At 38.0% G+C, this 18470-nt stretch overlaps 1 protein-coding gene and 1 long non-coding RNA gene across 5 annotated transcripts in view; one reads left to right on the top strand and one right to left on the bottom strand.

Moving 5' to 3' along the window:
- Positions 1 to 18035, bottom strand: part of ldb1 (LIM domain binding 1) — a 31228-nt gene extending 13193 nt beyond the window's left edge. For 2 of the 4 annotated variants that reach the window (XM_015377672.1, XM_015377673.1), the window contains exons 1-2: positions 17895 to 18035; positions 12666 to 12766 (exon numbers count right to left, since the gene is read on the bottom strand). In XM_015377672.1, coding sequence (XP_015233158.1) covers positions 12666 to 12693 — 28 coding nt within the window. In that variant the 5' untranslated portion in view covers positions 12694 to 12766; positions 17895 to 18035. The remainder of the gene's footprint in view (positions 1 to 12665; positions 12767 to 17894) is intronic. The other 2 variants (XM_015377676.1, XM_015377677.1) reach the window with 2 other exon arrangements.
- Positions 12800 to 16789, top strand: LOC107086611. Its single transcript, XR_001481315.1, has 3 exons — positions 12800 to 13188; positions 13309 to 13435; positions 16542 to 16789. It is a non-coding gene; the product is annotated as an uncharacterized LOC107086611 (long non-coding RNA).
- Positions 18036 to 18470: the final 435 nt, after the last annotated feature.

Below are 18470 nucleotides of genomic sequence, written 5' to 3'. Positions count from 1 at the left end.
GCCACCATCAGTGTGTGAGTGTGTGCGTGAATGGGTGAATGAATGTAAAGTGCTTCGGTCAAGTCTCCTAACTTGAATAAAGGCGCTATATAAGTACATGCCATTTACCAAAAGGAGAAAAACAAAATGTATAATTTATAGATTTTATTTTTTATACATCATAAAACCTTGACTTTTTGAGAACCGCTGTAGTACTTAGAAGGTAAGTAGATTTGCATATCTTTATTAACACATTTGAATATAGCCCCCTGCTCAAATGGTTGTAGATTGCATTTAATTAGTTTTATCATCAAGTTAAGGAATCAGAAACAATAGAGATAACATTTGATCTGCACTAAAAATCCAATAAATTCAAAGCAAATGACTATTGGTATAATTGGCTAAAAATGCCAATTAAAAATGTAATTTTAACCTTGGCTTACAGTAAGACAGTAGGGAGCCTGTTAATTATGTGGAGAGCAGAAACTGAAAATTACATTTATTGTAATTAACTAGGTAAGTAACATGTGTCAATCAGCCATCTTAACTCCACAGTTTGAACAAGATCCAGGTTATACCTGAGACTGAGGAAGACCCAGGTTATACAGACTTGTATTAGTCTGCCGTTGGTGTAATGTAAAAAAGAAAAGATTGTGAAATGTTTAGAAGGATGAAGGTTTTTCTGTTTTCACCAACTTTGCTGATTTGTTTAGTTAAAAACATCTGAACCTAAAAAATAATAATTGTTTCTTGGCCAATAGAGTAACATAGTCTTCCGGTAGAGGTGCAAGCAATATAATGTGGACTAAAAGTAATAAACAAAAACTTCTTCAGGTGCTTTAAGAAAAATTTGTTTGAGCATCTAAACAAACATGTCGTAAAATCAGCAGTCACTGCAGGTGATTAAAATCCTTCAACAAGAATATGTACATTTTCCAAATGCTTTAGTGCAGCTCCAAGCCTGTCATGGCCTTCAAGCTATGTAATCTGCAGCCACATTCTCAGTCAATATCAGCTTTCATGTTTACACGCAATACATCTGTTGGATAAGCAACCTTTTGTGGTCTCAAGGAGCATTTAATGCTCACTTGTTGAGGCTTTCACATTAGCTGCCATTCAGTTTGTGAAGCTCAATATGTCTGGAATGCAGCAGAGTGAAAAAGTGCAGCCATGTTTACTGCATCAATCTTACATAAGACAGAAAATATCAGCATGTAAAAACTATAGTGCTGATATCTTTTTAGCAGCTGTAAAATTCAATTGAATTAAATTCAATTTCATACCACTTCTTTTTTATTATTACAATATCATTTTTTAAGTGTTATTTCGTTGTGCATTAGTACCCTTTTCCTCAGACACCCCTAAATAAAATCCATTGCAAAGCAACTCTTCCAGACAGTTTCTGATATTGGTGACATGGGTGGCTAGAGAGCGGCATGGGCATGAGATCATTTAAACAACAGCTTTGTGTGACTGATTATCAATAGCAGAAGTATGTTACATATTAGCGCCACCACTACCAAACACACCCCAACATGTCTCACTATCGTTGTGGGGCATTTCCATTGGTTTCCATTATTTTCTACAGCCTAACCATGTCCCTTACCCTAACTCTAAGCATTACGGGTATTTATATCTGACCCTAAAATCAACTTAAACTCAATTCACACCCTAGTCCTAAACGGGACCCCTGACCTGAAATCAGCAATTCTCTGTGTGGGGTACATCCATCGGGCCCCACAAGGAGCAGCCCCAAAATGGTAAAAGCAAGAGCACACACCCACTCCTCCATCACATCTCTCACTGCCTCCCTCCAGGTGGTCCAACATGTTACAGTTTGAGCTGGAGCAAGCATTTACATGGAGGAGCATTGACACTAAAGATGGATTCACATAAAAGGAAGCTCACAGGAGTTCAAAAGAGGAAATGAAAGAGGGAAGAAGAAAGATGTTGTTCTATTGAAAGGGAACTCCTTAAAGTGACTAAAAGACACCAGGTGAAAGAGGTATAGTAGCTTGAGCTTTGTTGTGGATGCTGGTACATAAAGTTAGCTTTAACTTTTACAAGTAAAACTTAATGTAGTCTTGTAAGGAATAAGATATAACAGATCATGTCATAAGCTGTTTTGTTTAATTTATTTTACATGAAATTATCAAACTGACAAAATTACTAAATAGGTCAAATTTAGGACTGAAAGAATTGTATGGTGCAACCAAAAATCTACAAAGGTCGACTGAAAGACCAGGCAACCATTCAGAGGTGTCAAACGTATTCATCTTTATTACTCAAGTAGAAGCATAAATCCTACTGTTTAAAAACACTTTTGTAGAAGTCAGAGTATTAACTTTCGCTTTTAACTCAAGTAAAAGTGTAAAAGTACAACTTTAAAATTACTTAAAATAAAAAGTAAAAGTAATGCATCAAAAAATGTTAAGGACAGATGCTTTAAACTTTATACTGGTCACTGTGCAACTGTATCAAAGGTAACATTTTCCTAAATTTCTGGATGTTAACTTCTTTATATTTAATTTTATTAGCTTTATAGCTAAAGGTAACACTGTCAAATTTAACTTTTCGTCATCCTGAACAACTATTTATTTTGGTGCAGTACCAAACCCAACCACAAAGAAGTTAATTGTCTTGATGAAACAAATTATTTTGAAGAATTTTATTTTTTTTAGATAGCAACAGACCATAACAAAAATTAAATGAGCAGAAACAAAACTAGTTTATTTTTAATAAGTAAGGAGTAAAAAGTAGAGATCACTGTAAAAAAAAAAACAAAAAAAAAAACAATTAAGTAAAAAGTTGTCTTAAAGATTAATTACTCCAGTAAAGTATAGATAGTATTTGTATTTTGTCACTTGACACGTCTGCAACCATTAGTTTGTTAAGTAGTTCTGGGGGAGCTGCAGGTATCCACTGCTCACATGAAACAATATGTCAAAAGCAAAACCATAAACAAAATTCAATTTTAGCAATCTCAGAAAAGTGGCAAGAAGAAAGGCATTGTCAAAGAAAAGTGATGACAGACCCGATTTTGAAGTTTTACATGAACCATGTAAGAGACACAGCATGAAGGAAGAATAATTTATGTTTGGAAGAGACCAAAATGGATCCTTCTGAGCTACATCCAAAATGCTGTACATGGAGAAAACAATGGATCTCACCCTGAACACATGCATGCTTTTTTTTATTTAGCTGGAAAACATTGACTGCTTGAAGTTCATAAGAAAATTAATGGAGTCAACATAACGACAATACTGGAAGAAAACATGTTAGAGGCTGAAGAAAACGCTCAGGCTGGAGCTGTGGTTCTCCTTCCGGAATGACAATTTGAAACATTCCGAATTCATCTGGAAACTTTTTTAAGAGAAGCGGAAGTTTTCTCCAAAATACACTTAATTTGCTTTATTGCAGTTTAAGTTGAGGAGAATTTATATGAATGATCTAGTATGGTCCATTGGCTCCATAATAACTTGCCGTCCTGTTTGAATATTAAACCAGGCTCTCATCTGCATCAGCCTTAAAATAAAATAATGATGCCCCTTATACGCCGGTTAGGATATTCAAAACTTAATCAAACATGAATTAAAAAAAATTACAAGCACCTTTATCAACCAACCTTTATCTGCATGGTATGAATGGATGGTATTCATTTCTATTTAGTCTGAGTCAGTTGATGTTAAACTGACTGGGTTGTGTACACAAAGCTGTGAAAGGAGCAACATCTTCCTCTACTGGTAAGAACTGAGAATGCTTCACTGTGACTCTGGAGCAAACCCAGCTCCCTGCAGTTCCTTTTTGCAGTGGCAAAATCTGAAAACATATCGTCCCCAAAACTAGTCCAGGGTCAATCTACACTAATAATTGTTCCAAAATTTAAAATGATCAAGCATAACACCTTTATGTTCCAAATAAAATAACTAAAAATGATATAAACATATTTACACATTCAAAGAAAGAGCTCAAACCTGAGTTCACACAGCTCATGGTCTTAGTTCACTTTTGAAAAAAGGAGATTAGTTCACAAAACCTTAAATGAACTAGTTTAATTTCATTTGGTACATTTCTATTCAATAGAACCTCAAATGTCACCCTTTAAATGTGTGATCATAAGATATAGGGATAAATGAAAAATACTGGACACAGTCAAGGTATACTGTACATGTATGTGTAGTGAGCCTTTTGTTTAGCCAAATTACACAGAACTTCAGAAACATACAGGTACATTCAGGTTCTGCTGAAAAGATCTATATCAAAAATTGATTTCTTATGTTCCTCATTCAGTCGTAACTATTTAACTTGATATGTCACTTTAAATTTGAAGTGGACATGGTTGATGTACAGACTTGCTTGTTAAGTCCAAGTGGGTATGGTTGCACAAAATGGGTTTTGAGTTTTTTCTTCTGTCCGCATTTTCCTTTGTTTGTTCATAAAACTCTGACAAGTGCTCTGCAAAACTGGCATCAGAAATACCACTAAATGAGTATAAATTCAACAGACTAGTACTAGCAGTAGACATGCTGGTCTGTCATGCTGATTGCCATAATACGGGTCATAAAACCTGACATTATCCAATGAAAAGTGTCGTTATGAATTGACCTTAGCTGTGTTTATCGCTCATTATTTTCAGCGTGAAGTTCACTCTCATTTACGTTCATTACTTCAAATCTGGTCCATTCAGTTTACTAAAAATATGAACGTATTCAGTGAGCACCGTTCAGTGAATGTGTTCATGCTCAACAATGTACAAACACACATCTATAGAAGCAGATAGGAAGGCCTTGCTCATTTCTTGTTAAAGGTTCTTGGATGTTTCTTACCTATATCTCCAGAAAAATCTGCCACTATACCTTTTATTTATTTAATTGTTGTTCTGAATAATGTTAACATGTACATATATTACTGCACCGGTTAAATATGTTTAGTTGTCATCTATCTCTAACTGCATAGAAGAATCCTAGATGACTTCCAGAGGCACATACTTTTCACTTTTCACCCGTAAAACTAAAAAACTAGCTCTGAAAAGTGCATGGATTCCATATTTGTCATCTTTAGTGTATTCATGTGAACAATCACCTGCTGCTAGGATCATCAGGAGGTCGCCAACGCTAAATGAATTGGCACTAGGAAACCTACCGCCTTCATCTTCCTTGCTCCTCCCTTACTGCTATTAGAAATAAAAAAAAAAAAAACTATAACCTTACCCCCCCAAAAAAATAGAAAAAAGGCAGCAGAAATCAGGCTTATTAGGAGGTGACCTAAGGATTTTAGCTGTCTGGTGATCAGGTGATTATTTTAGTACAACAGTTTCAGAGAAAAGAAGAGCAATCAGTTAAATGTAGCAGAAACCCCGGGTGAGGTATGCCCACATAGGAACAAAAATTCAGCGTGTAGGGGTGGCCAGTAATTTAATAAGGGGGGCCATGCCCACCACTGGTCCCCCATCCTGTCCCACCCCTGGCCTTTTTTTATTTATTTATTTATTTATTTATTTATTTATTTATTATTTCCTAATACAGGAGTAGGTGGTGGAGTGTGTGGACAGAATAAAGTTGCTTGGTATTCACATCTCCTCTGATCTTTGCTGGACTCAGAGCTCCTCCCACCTGCTGAAGATAGCCCAACAACAGCTTTCCATTCTCAAGAAGTTGAAACAAACTGGAACATAAACCTTTATACAGCCACAATTGGAAGCATCCTGTGTCTAGATATGGCAGTGTGATATGGGAGCAAAGGAGAGGATGGACTTAGCACAGGTGGTGAAGACAGCACAGATGAATGCCGATTACCAGACTGGATTTGGTTTTTGCAGTAAAGGGCCAGACGGGTGTTTTTAACTTACGTCTGTGTATTTTATTTTTCTTCTTGATTCCAGATATTTACGTCTGACATAAATTTTCTACCCTCTGATTTATTAATTTTTTTAGTTAGTGCACATTTAAAAAAATTGAAATAAAAAAATTTGAATAACTAGCAACATGGGTTATTAAGCATTAGAGAGTATCTAATAAAACTTAACCCACTTCTTTTTCATCATTCAGATTTGCATCACCGAATACAAATCAGGACCCGATTTCATTGCAATGGTTTAAGAAAGGGGCAGAAGAGAACAGACTTTTTCTTTTTTTTGTAAAATTAGCAGAGATGCATCAAAACTGACCATGAAAAAAAAAATGAATAACGTCAAAAATAGCAAACTAGGGCTGGGGAAAACACCATCAGTTGACACAATTCATTATGCTCTTCATGATGAATTATTATTCATTATGAAAAGCTTAATACGGGGCCGCCTTTTACAGCTGCTTTTTGTATCTCTGCTTCTGTCTCCTTGAACCCCAGTCGGCTTCTGCAGATGGCCGCTCACACTGAGCCTGGTTCTGCTGGAGGTATCTCCTGTTAAAAGGGAGTTTTTTCTCTCCACTGTCGCTACAAGTATGCTTAGTGTGAGGGATTGCATTCGAGTCAATGAGTTGATGCAATCAACTGGTTTTCCTTAGATAGAAAACTTTGAATCAATTTGACTGTATGATCTGGTTGAACTGTAAAGTGCCTTGAGATGACATGTGTTGTGAATAGGCACTATATAAATAAACTGAATTGATATTGAATTGAGTTATTTTCCCTCCTTTTAGCATTTGAGCTTCCGTAGTTCAATGTGACGTCAGGGTGTCACCTTTTGTTCTTAGATTTATTCCAAAAACCGATAAACAGGCTCATTGTGTAACTGTTTTATATTTTCATCGTTTACAGCAGCAGGGCCTGCCAACTTGATTTACAAGCATGTTTCACAGCTTGTATTTAGTTGCACTTTGAATTCAGGTCACCTCCCAGATGGAAGGATTGAAATAAGAGCAAGAAAAAAATAATAATAATAATCAAAAAGGAATTTTGGTCATTTTTAAATTGTGTTAATGAAACAACAAATGATGTTAATTAGAATAAATAATACAAAATATGAATCTGAGTTTTTAATGAAAAAATTCTGAGAATTTATTTTTAAGCCATATCACCCAGCCTTGTGACTGCCTATTTTAGTCTATGGAAAACTGGTCTGGTGCAACTCAAGGTCTTATGTACCCTCTAGTATTTATAGACTATAGAGTTTAAAAAAAAACATGCCCATATAATTTTATACAGAGCTGAGTTGCACTACTTTCTCTTCCCAAGGTCTCTCATAAAGAATTATAAACAACATTAAACAAATCTTACTTGTAGTTCATAAAATAGTTTTAGCAGTGCATTTTTCCAAGCTTAAAAGGTAGGCCTACTGCACTAGATAGAACTGATCTGGATTAAAAGCTATCTTATATACCAACCTCTACATAAGCATGCTTTAATAAACTGAAAATCTTCAGAATTTTTATTTTTCCTTCCAAAAAATTTTATGTGAGAGAGGAAGAAGTTATTTTGAAGCCTTTAGTGTTGAACGTGATGTTTAGATTTCTGCTGCTGCTGGTAGAGACGCATCAGCGTAGGCACAAAAACTTGTCAGGGAAACTGTTGTGACAACTGACTGGTAGTGATAGCAACAAGGCGGCACTAACGCAATACAGCGCTCTGAGGAGGCGACGACTCAGCAGCCTGTAACTGGGATAAATCAAAGCATGACAAATGAAAATGTTAATGAAGCCACAAAGTGGATGTTTGTTTAAATATTGGATATCAGGTGGGTAAAATTGTAAATAAATTCTAACGGTTCTGTTTTTCAGCTGCTAAATTTAAAAGATTAACATTTTGAAATAGTCATTTTGCAGAGTCGCTATGATTAGAGTGTTGATGTCTGTTTTATGTTTATGGCTTTGCAACATCAAACTAAAAACCAAACAATTTTTAGGAAAAATATTACATTTGACTAGTAAAAAAAGATATCGAAATTTCATATCATGGCCTTCATAATCCTTACATATTGTGTTCACTGGTAGTCATCAGTATACAGTCTGTTCATTTCCATTAATTATGATGAATAGAAAGGAAACAACAGCAGCTTAGAGAGGATCATCTGATACAATGATTTCAAGTGTTTCCACAAAGTGTAGGCTGTCGCTTAGTTGTCTTTATTCCTCTTTGCATAGGAGGAATTAAATGTCATTTTTTAATTGGATACATAGGTCAGTCCAGGTCTGTAGAAAGTAACATATTATCCATGCTGCTTTAGCTCTTGCACAAATTATCTAGAGTCAGTGATGATAGCAGGGTGTCATGTCAACTGATGGTGTCGGTCCAATGTGTTTATCAAGCTTATCAGCCATGAACCAGGAAACTTAAGGTCATTTTCCTCTGTTGATAAGCTTTGTGGTGATGCTTGTTAACGGCACCAAAACCTGCTTTATTGACCATGGTGTGTATCTCTACTAAATTGACCAGAGAAATGGTCAGACAGAAAAATCCCCATAGAGACTGTATGTAGTATTTTTAAGAAGAAGATTGGGACAATAAAGCTAATAATAAGAAATTAAAGCAACCTGGGCTTCAGAGGAACAACAGGCTGATCCTGCCACGCTTCACTGCATTGATGAAGTAATCCGTTACAAATTATTCAGTGGCCTAAATACGTTTTTCATTGGTTTCTACGTCATATGCAGTCATTCTTAATATAGTATTCTGATTACCTGTAAGTTATAAGGATCAGAAATAACAGGAATAAAAAGCTTAAATCAAATACCTCTGTGTGTAATTAATCTCTATGGGTTTCATCGTTAAATACATCACTGAAATCAATGAATCTTTCAATAAATTTTTAAATCTTTAAAGCTTAATTTAGCCTTTCTTGCATCTCAATAATCAATTTTAAACTGAGCAACAGAGAATCCGATTATAGTGATTATGTAATAAAGAGCCAAAGGGAACTTAAATGCATGCTTAATAATGCTGGATAATTTAGACTTTAAATTTTTTTAAATGAATCTGTTTCTACTTAGAATAAAATCAAATTAAAATAAAATTCCCTGATTTTACTGTGTGAGCAACAGGTTTTACATAAACCATCATTCTAAGCATTTCAAAGTATCAACATTTTATTAATTGTGCAGTGAGGCTTAGTTTATTTTTATTAATTTTAGGTTGGAGCTTTGCATACTTGTGTTTGGTGCCCCAAAGTTTAAGCTTGTGCTGGTTTATTCTCAGTGCATCATCATCCTCTATAGTCTGGTCCTAAACCTGCCCTTATGTTTTCACCTCTCTGCAGATCTCTTCCAGAAAACAGTTTGATCCACATTTTCCTTCCCAGGCATTTATTTTTCTCTCTTTCCTCTCAGCTGTGAGGCCCATGGCAGGCAGTTTTCTTTTGCCATCCCCGTCAGCCCAAAGCAGATGTGACATCACCACAGTTCGGCGCCACTCTGCAACCCCCCACCCCACCCCCCTGATTCTCCAGCATCTTTTTCTCCCACGCATTCTTTCTTTCTCTCTGCACAGACAGCCATTTTGATCTAGCAAACACAATCTGTGGGTTATGAGAGAAGGCCATGGAGGGAATAAGAAAAAGTGTGACTAGTAGAGGAATTGATAACAAAACAGAAGCCTTTTTGTGCATCAAAGATAAGACAGGCTGTTGCGGTTGTTGTACAGCAGAAATCTAAAATCTCTTGCTGTTTTGCTGCCACTTTGCTTTAAGTCACTTTTCTCCAGTTGGGAACATTATGACTTTCTGCATGAGGTAATGCTGCTGTTCCTACAGAAAGGCAAAAAAGGGATGCAAGAGTCGCACGTGCTTGAGTTCTGCTGTTGTGAGGTGGGGGGGCAATCTATTTTTACCATTTAGCCAGAACAAAGGATGTGATTGGCTCCTGTGTGGTAGGACAAATCTCCTTCATGCATGGAGCAAAGCCTGAAAGTGACTGATTCTCAGCTAAATCCCAACAACATCCGAATGTCACAGGGCTGCAGGAGAACAAGACAGACAGGAGCAGCCTGTTATTCATTAGGACGCATGCAAAACTCTCTGCTGCATTATACAATATTCTCATTAACTTAATATGACTATACAAAAAATTTCCTTTTAGAAGCATATTCAAGGATCTTCCATCTATTACCCGATGAAGATATAAAGAATGCAAACACCACGATTTGCAGCTCATGCACAAGAAGGAAGAGGGAAACTGAAGCATGTGATCTTATCTATGAGATCCACCGGCCTAAACTTGTCCTAGCAAGCTGCTTACAGACGTGCATGTGTGTAACTGCAGTCACATGCTTATTTGCATGGAAGTAAACGGAGGCTTACAAGTCTTTGAATGATGGCAGATCTTTCTGCTGGACTTTGTTCTTTTATGTACATCCATCAAAAACATATGGATGTGATTAAAAGTTCTTGCTCCACAGCTAAGCCTTGCAGAGGAAGAAAGCTGGGATCCTAGGAAAACTACAGGAGGCAGCGAGGAAGATGGACGGGATGCAGGGAAAAGAACATGACAAGAAGATCAAGGAAAGACCTGAAATTTTGTCAGATGGCCTATAGTTAATAAATAATAGCAGCTTCATTTAAATGCTTCTGATGCTCTAATTTAATTAGCCTCCTCCAATATTCCCTGGAGCAGATGCCACAATTTAATTTCTGTCTATACCTCATTCCCTCGTGCCACACACGCTCCCATTTTTTTTATCTACAAACAAAGCAGTTATCACTCTCAATAGCAGACAAAGTAAGACAGAACAAAAGTGATCTGCAATTTGCTTAGTCAAACAAACCCACAACCTTAGCCTGTTAAATAGAGGCATGTGCATTTGGACACATGTTGTTGAGAGATTCCTTCTCCATGTGATGGCAAGCCAAGCAAGATTGATGTCAATTAGCTCAACTTTAATCCAGGAAGATAAATTTAATTACTGTATAAAAAATTAACCATAAAAGAAAGTAAATTGCAAAGGCACACTTAAAATAAGTCGTTTAGCTTCAAGCAAGTTCAGCTCTTTTTTATCTAAAGCACACTCATTAATTGTTAAGACTCAACAAGGGAGAGTGGCTTTAATGTGTTTTACAACCTATGAGTTCCCTCAGTCCCATTAAGGTTGAACTAAGCATCAGTTAGTTATCGATATCATCAAGCTTGATCAAGTCTTTTTTAAAGAATCAGATCATAAACGGATTCTTTAAAAAAAAATTACTTTATGTCATGCTATCATAAACAAGAAAGCATGGCAAACTATGCATTAGGGTTAAGGTCATTTTAATTAGATGGCTGGGGAGGTAAAAATTGTCTTTAGCAGTATGCAGCATTCCTTTCAAACTCTTTTCTATCATTATTGAAGGACATTAAAGGTCAGCCTTGGTTTGCTCCTAATAGCCACAATAATCAACATTCAATCAGACATAAATATACATCCCACTGTAGATGGGTTTCAACAATTCACTTTTAAAACATTATTTGTTTTGTTTTGGGGTTTTTTAGACTCTTCTTCACCAACTCAACCAAATCTTGTATTCAAGTGGGAAATTGCAACTGGAAAAGTACATTACACTCCACTTTAGAAGAATATAACCATTAGCTGATTACATCCATCCATCCATCCATCCATTGTCTTACACGCTTGTCCCGCGTGGGGTCGCGAGGGGTGCTGGTGCCTATCTCCAGCTGTCAATGGGCGAGAGGCGGGGTACACCCTGGACAGGTCTAGCTGATTACAATGTATCTTTATTTATCATTTGCATTCAAACAGCTTAATATGAGTTGAATCTTGCTGAGCAGCCTGAAAGCATCTCTATTTTTTTCCTTTGCATTGAGAGAGCAAATCAGTATTTAAAGACATAACTATATAACAGAAAAATCTTCACTGCACGCGATTAAAGGATCAAGAGTCTTCTGACTTTCTCAGTAAGAGTTTTACATTAGTGTCGTTTGTTTTTGTATAACGAATTGGAAATCTGAATTCCCACACCAGTGGAGTAACCCAATAGTTTCCCTTCTCCACCTGTTGCTGTACATTGTTGGCCATCAAGCTGAAGTTATTTCATTGCACTTTACCCTAGCATTCAAGATGAACACGTTTGAAGCTAAAGTTGCATCACCCAGCAACCACATGTGAAACTCCTGCAAATGGCATGTACGTAAAGCAGCAGACTGCAGGCTAGTTGTCTGAACACACAGGGGGACTGATTAACCGCCTATATCAACATTTGTACAAAAGGAGCAGCAAAGGGCTAAGAAACTGTAAAGAAACATTTTTAATTAAAAGATCCTAACTTCATCAGGTTTTCATATTTTTGACCCAGCACAAAAATCAAACTAGCAGTAAAACCTAATATTATTGATGATGATCATAGTTCCTTAGCAGTTGCTATTCAGCAACCTGTAGCACATTTCCAAATAACCAGGAAACAGACCTGTTCTGAGAAGATAAAGTGTCAAAAAGGAGTAAAAACTGCCAGCAAATGAAGTACCTATCGATATTTCAGTTTCTCTGTCTGTGGTGAAAAACTCTTAGCTATTGATCTGCTGCACAGCAAGCCAGCAGATCTGGAAGGTTGCTGCTGAACAAGTCAATCCCACAATGTGGCAGCTTCGGTCTTTAGTCTTGTGTTAAAATGTGTGGCATTGGTGTTACTAACACACACAAACACCCAGAAGTCATACAGCTTGCTGTTGGCCCCAGGGGGCTTTGCAGCACTTTTTACATAAGTTTTTTTTTTTTTTCTGACAGCACTGAGAGCAGAGACAGAGGAGGAGGAAAGAGTGAGCACTCACCAGGACAAGCACAGCCTCCAACAGACATCTTCTTACATGTTGGGCTCCTCTCTGGATAAAACAGCTGCACTCAGTCCTCACACCGCTCGCATGGGCCAACTCTGAGGAAAACAGCAAATACAGAGAGGGGAGGAGAGATAAGAGGGAGTGGTAAAACAAAAAAAGGAGGCCATGTACAACACAACCACACTCCTCTCTCTCTGTCAGAGCCAGGAAGTTGGCAGTGGTGCTCAAGCTGCATCATTAATAGACATATTGCAACATGAGTGGGAGGGAAAACGAGAGAGCAGTGAAATAGGAAGAAAGGCGGTGTGTGAGACTCGAGCAGGGAATGTGAAGCAGTGAGGGTGAATGCATGTCTGAAATGGAGAATGCAGGAGGGAGGCAATTAGGGCAAAAGAGAGGAAAAAATGGGGGAAAACACGTAAGACTTGAGAGCATGTGTGGCAGTGATGCATCATCTATTTTTGCCCTGTGCTGCTGTGGGAGATAAACATACTCAGTAGGAGCCCAGAGGCAGAGGGTAATTACTGCCAAACAAACACATGCACGCTAACACACTCTCACACACACTATGCCTAATGTATGACAGAGTTCATCACTCTCTCTGACTCCTGCTTTATCTTTTTTTTTTCTGCTGCAGAGAGAACAGTGGTGTTAATCACTACAGACAGGATCGATTAAAAATGCAAAGGCCTCCTGGAGCGCAGGGACACTAGAGACCCATGGGAGGCATGGAGGACATGTGCATGCACTGTTCACACATGCAGGTATGCATGCAGTCTGGCTTGGCTTTAGATGTGAGCTGTTATTTTATGTTTCTTTTATGTTTCTTCTATCATTATTATTATTTTTTTTTTACATCTTTATGTCTCTCTCCATGTTGCCGTTCAACCTCTGCAGACTCTTATTTCCTTCAGCAGCTCTTAGGTTTCACCTCCGTTTATGTCTTAAGCTCTGTTAACAAAGCAAATATTTTCATAACGCCACAGGTTAGTGCACAGACAAAAGCACGCAGTTTCTCCCCAGAAGCTTAATGTCCTTGTTGTGATCTTGTCAGATGAACATAGACAGTTTTAAAGTCTGTCACAGTATAAGCCGTTTTTCCCAATTTCTCCCAGTAGAACCACAAACATCCGTTTGTTTATGCCTTTTATCTACTCAAAGAAAAGCAAAACATCTGAAAAGTAACTGTGAAGTGCAAAATCTGACAAGCGTGACATGCAGTTGAGAGTGCAAGAATCCAGAGTCATTTTGTAAATCCAATCCTTCAAGGAAGAAATTCTTCTGGGGTTATTTTTTTCAGTTTAATCATATGTTCTGTACTTTTGTGTTGTTGGATTTATTTCTCTCACCATAGTATCCATTCTTAGTTAAGTGTTTTTTCCCCTTTATTGGAAGGCTTTGATTAATGTCACGGTTCATCCTCCACTTTAACTAGTGTCCTCTATAAGCTACACTGCCTTGATTCTGCCTCAGCTGCTCCACATTTAATCTGATTTACCTCTTCAGGTTTTTTGTCTTTCTCGGTAGCTCACCTGTTCTCATCGTTCATTCCTGGATTGTTTCGTTTGACTGTGCTACTCTCTCTTGTTCAGTTCCCTACCTGGATAACCCATGCTAGTCTCTTTTCTAGTTGTCTTGGTGATAACCTGGTTGTTCTTTTTTTTTCTTTGTGAGAGGTGTGTCACCGTACCCATCTGCCTTTTTATCCTCCCTGAATTCCCACTAAAAACCATTCAAAGAAAACTACTGATTAAGATTTTGGGCCACTTTTAACATAACAAATACATCTGATTTATCTTAAATAGAAGTAGGATGTGGAGCCCAAAATGTAACAGTTTGAAGGGCCTTGACTTTCTAAAGCCTTTCATTGTAACTGTGGCTGTTTGTGTAGGATCATAATGGAAACAGGGGTGGAGCTAAGAGGTAGCCAGGTAGGGTCCTGGCCACCCTTAGTAAAACCTTGCTGCTCCCCTGTGGCCAACCATCACTTGGTTTTCCCTTTTAAACTAATTACAGAACAAGCAGTTCCCCTCTAAGCCAGAGGGTGGCAGCAGTGATACCCTCAAGATGGTTTCCTAACTAATGACATTTTATTGTTAGTATATTAAGGATAAACTGATAACAAAAATGCAGCAATTAATTATTCACATGAAGATGACAATCAGCACATATTTCCTGCTCTTTTCTTGATTTTGTTTTTTTAGGAAAGGTTTTATGTCTCTGCATTTATCTAAAAATTTTCTGCATAATTTAAGAAAAAAAAAACACTGCTCAGCTTAATTAGTGTATATAGTTTGCTGAAATATTCATGATTAATTTAGATAGAATAGATGTTTTGATATAGATATACATACAAATATTTTGCTTGTTTATTGTCTTAGTAGTCAAATGTAACTAGTGCAGATTGACCATAAACTGGCTTACTGGCCACCTTCCATTGCACTGTGCAATCCTATAAAGATTTTGTGGCTCCGTCACTGAATGAAAGGTTAATCTCTGTCCTAATCTTTTTCTGCAAGGATTTTTTTTTTCACCATGATGCCCTTAATTTAGGTCCATTATCAACAGTATCTTTGAACAACTTTCTTGCTCCTTCTAATGTAAAGTTTTTTCACAGCATGATGCTGCAAACACCACGATACCACGGCCATGGGCTGCTTTGAGTTTTTCTACAGTTTCTTAGACATATAACCAAATTATGAATACATATTTTTGCTTCACATCTCAGACTTTTGGTTTCAAAATGTGTGTATTGCCATTATCATCTCTCCTTGTGTAAAAAAAAAAGTGCACCCTCTTGATGTAGTGCAAGAGAACTAATGAGTCTAAGCAACTTTCTCAAATTGGAGAGTCAATGAGTTGATAGTATTCTTTATTCCTCCAGCCCTTTTTGAGCAGTTTTTTTTTTATTATTATTATTATTTTCACCTAAGAAAGCCTTTGGTGATACAATAAAGCTTAATTTTATAGTTAAACCTGTTGGAGCTATGGCCATAGTCAGCTGCTTTTCATTTTTTAACATTTGAATAACAAGAACTGAGAGAAACCAGTGCAAGAGATCTTAGAGCTTTGAACAAACACAAAAGAGCTTTTATGTTAGCTAGTAGTGAAAAACACCACATAGCTAGCTAAATGTCTCATCACTGCTTCTGATCCCCTGTGATTCACACAGTGCTGTATTTAGTTGCGCAAGACACTACAGACAACAGTCACACAATGGGGTGTGAGTTGCCCTGCTGGACAGTGTGTGCAATAACAACTCCTCCTTCTATGATTCAGTCATGCTTCCATTAAGGAACAAGCTCCTTTAACAATTCATTCAATGTTTCCACAACTATAAGATTTTATAGTTGTGTTGTAAAATATGTCAAACAAAACAGCTAAAGTGAAAGGAAACTTAGGTGGAAATGGCTCAAAGTAAAAACTTTCACCTTGTAGAAATGAAAATATTAAGGATTTTTAGCTGTAATTTTAAAAAGTTTACGTACTCTAAAAAAGGCTCTTTTGTAATTTCTTTGACCTGTTTAATAACGGAAGTAAATAACGTTAAATGCATGAATGTGGAAGAAATAAGTCTCTTCAGAAAATGATTCACACCTCTTAAACTTTTTCACTTTTTGCTATTTTCTCTTCTTAATTCCTTCATATTTTTGATGGGATTGTAACTGTTAATGCACAAAAACAACTTAATTTTAGTTTTGCTATTAATTTTCAGTTGGTCTTGTTTTGGGATTTGACTAGGCCATTCTGACACCTGAACACACAAGGTTTACAATATTTCTTTTGTAGTCCAGGCTGTATGGTGGCAGGAAGTTGAACCTCTACCACAGTCTTCAGTATTTTGGTATTGATCATTTGGTTTCCTCCTAGATGCTTCCTGCTTAGAGATCAGCTTCCATGCACCCCTTCTGGAAAAGCATTCCCACGACATGATGCTGCCACCATCCTGTTTCACCTTGAGAATGTCTGTTCTTGGTTTCCCAGGTTTCCTACATGACTCGATCAAGCTTTAGTGTTGGGTGCTTTTTCTGAGTAACATAACAAAAAAGCTCAATCTAAAGGTCAATCTATTTATCATTTAGTCTTCCATAAAGTCTAGACGTGTGGAGCAAACGATACACAGGTGCTCCCATCTATGCTGTGGATCTGCCCAGCTCCTCCAAAGTAACCATGGGCATTTTGGGTGCTTCTCTGGGATGTGCTTTCCCTATCTGGAATGTGAGCTTGTTGGACCTCCTTGTTGCGGTAGATCTGGATGTGTAACCTATATTAATAAAATACAATCTGGACCAACAAAGATCTCATCTACTTTACTCAACTACTACTAGCTATAATATCTCAGAGTATAAATCTACACCCACCACCACCACCACCTGCTGGGACTCAGTTAAACAGACCTTAGATCCTTGTTTTCTGTCACTCACCTCTAATCCACTTACAGCAGACAAATAAATGGGTCTCTGTTAAAATCAAAGCTGACAGGCACATTCCCCACACACTGCCGCACTGACAGAGGCATCACAGTGAAATGTCAAACCCGATGTCAGACACCGCTGTCAGGACCGAGATACAATGAACAACCCTGCGGGTCCCCCCCCCTTTTTTTTCCTCCTCTGTTTTTATTTCCCCCTCACAGACAGATATCTTGCTGTCCCTTTGGTCTCACTCTGTCAGTGTGCACGCTCATCTCTCTCAGATGTTTTGTTTTCTTGTGCTGCTGCTTGTAAAGGCGCCCCGTTTGCAGTTTAACATCAGTAGATCCTGTTTAAGCTCTGCAATGAGGACTAAACTGATCTGTTAGACACACTCTGTCTAACCTCTATTCAAGGTGCAGAGAAATGCCACTCGGTCAACATGTCCACACATGGCCCAGAAAGCTCTCACAGGAAATAATCAAGCCCCCCGTTTGCACTGACTCCCTCCCTCTGCTGTGGAAGAGCATAATAACAGCAGCTCAATAACAAAATGTGACACACAGCAAAGTGCTGGCACACATGCTGACTGGCTGAGGAACACGTCTGCTTTCAGCATGTTGTCTTACAGCAAACACTTCTTATAATGTTCTGAATAAATCTCACCGAAATCACTGAATTTGTTTGATATAGGTGCCACAGATGGTTTCCCCCCTTTGTTTTGTTTTACATGCCCTACACCTCCATGCTCTCTTTCTTTCCAACCTCTCATGCCGTGTCCTTCAGACACTTTATACTTGAAAACCCTTACCTTTTTTTCCTCTTCTCCCTCACTTGCTGCATAAAAGTCCTCACAGGTCAGCAGTGCAGAGCAAATCCAGCAGGTCCAGTAGAGAGAGGAAGAGTGCTGTGATAAGCAGGTGCAGATAGGAAACACAAATGGAGAGGAGGTGGTGGNGGGGGGGGGTCAGCTGCACTGGTATGAATATGACGCAGAGGCAGCAGCCAGATCCACTTCTCCTCTCATCTATTTGTACCAAACAAGGGAGACGAACGTGAGATGGGAGGGGAGGCTCGTTACCATGACAACGGCAGAGCACCGTTTGGTAGGTAACATTTTAGGAGGGAGCTGGGGTACATCAGCGCTCCTCTCTCCATTTCTGTCTCACTCACAGAGCGACAAACACAGCAGACGAACAAGTTAATGTGCAGAAAACAAGCATGAGGAAAACATGGCTTCATCAGGAAGCGTCGGATGATCTGAGGTCGGCTTGCTGTGACTGCAGAAAGTTGGAGAGAGATGCTGGAAGCAGGCACAAATGTGCTCTACTGGAGATTACAAAAACAGCAACGGAAGCAACAGCTGGCAGCAAAGACTTCAGCCAGT

Source organism: Cyprinodon variegatus, unplaced genomic scaffold (assembly GCF_000732505.1).
Source record: "Cyprinodon variegatus isolate N-32 unplaced genomic scaffold, C_variegatus-1.0 Scaffold157, whole genome shotgun sequence".
NCBI classification, from domain to species: Eukaryota; Metazoa; Chordata; class Actinopteri; order Cyprinodontiformes; family Cyprinodontidae; genus Cyprinodon; species Cyprinodon variegatus.
This window is presented reverse-complemented; position numbering and strand designations above follow the sequence as displayed.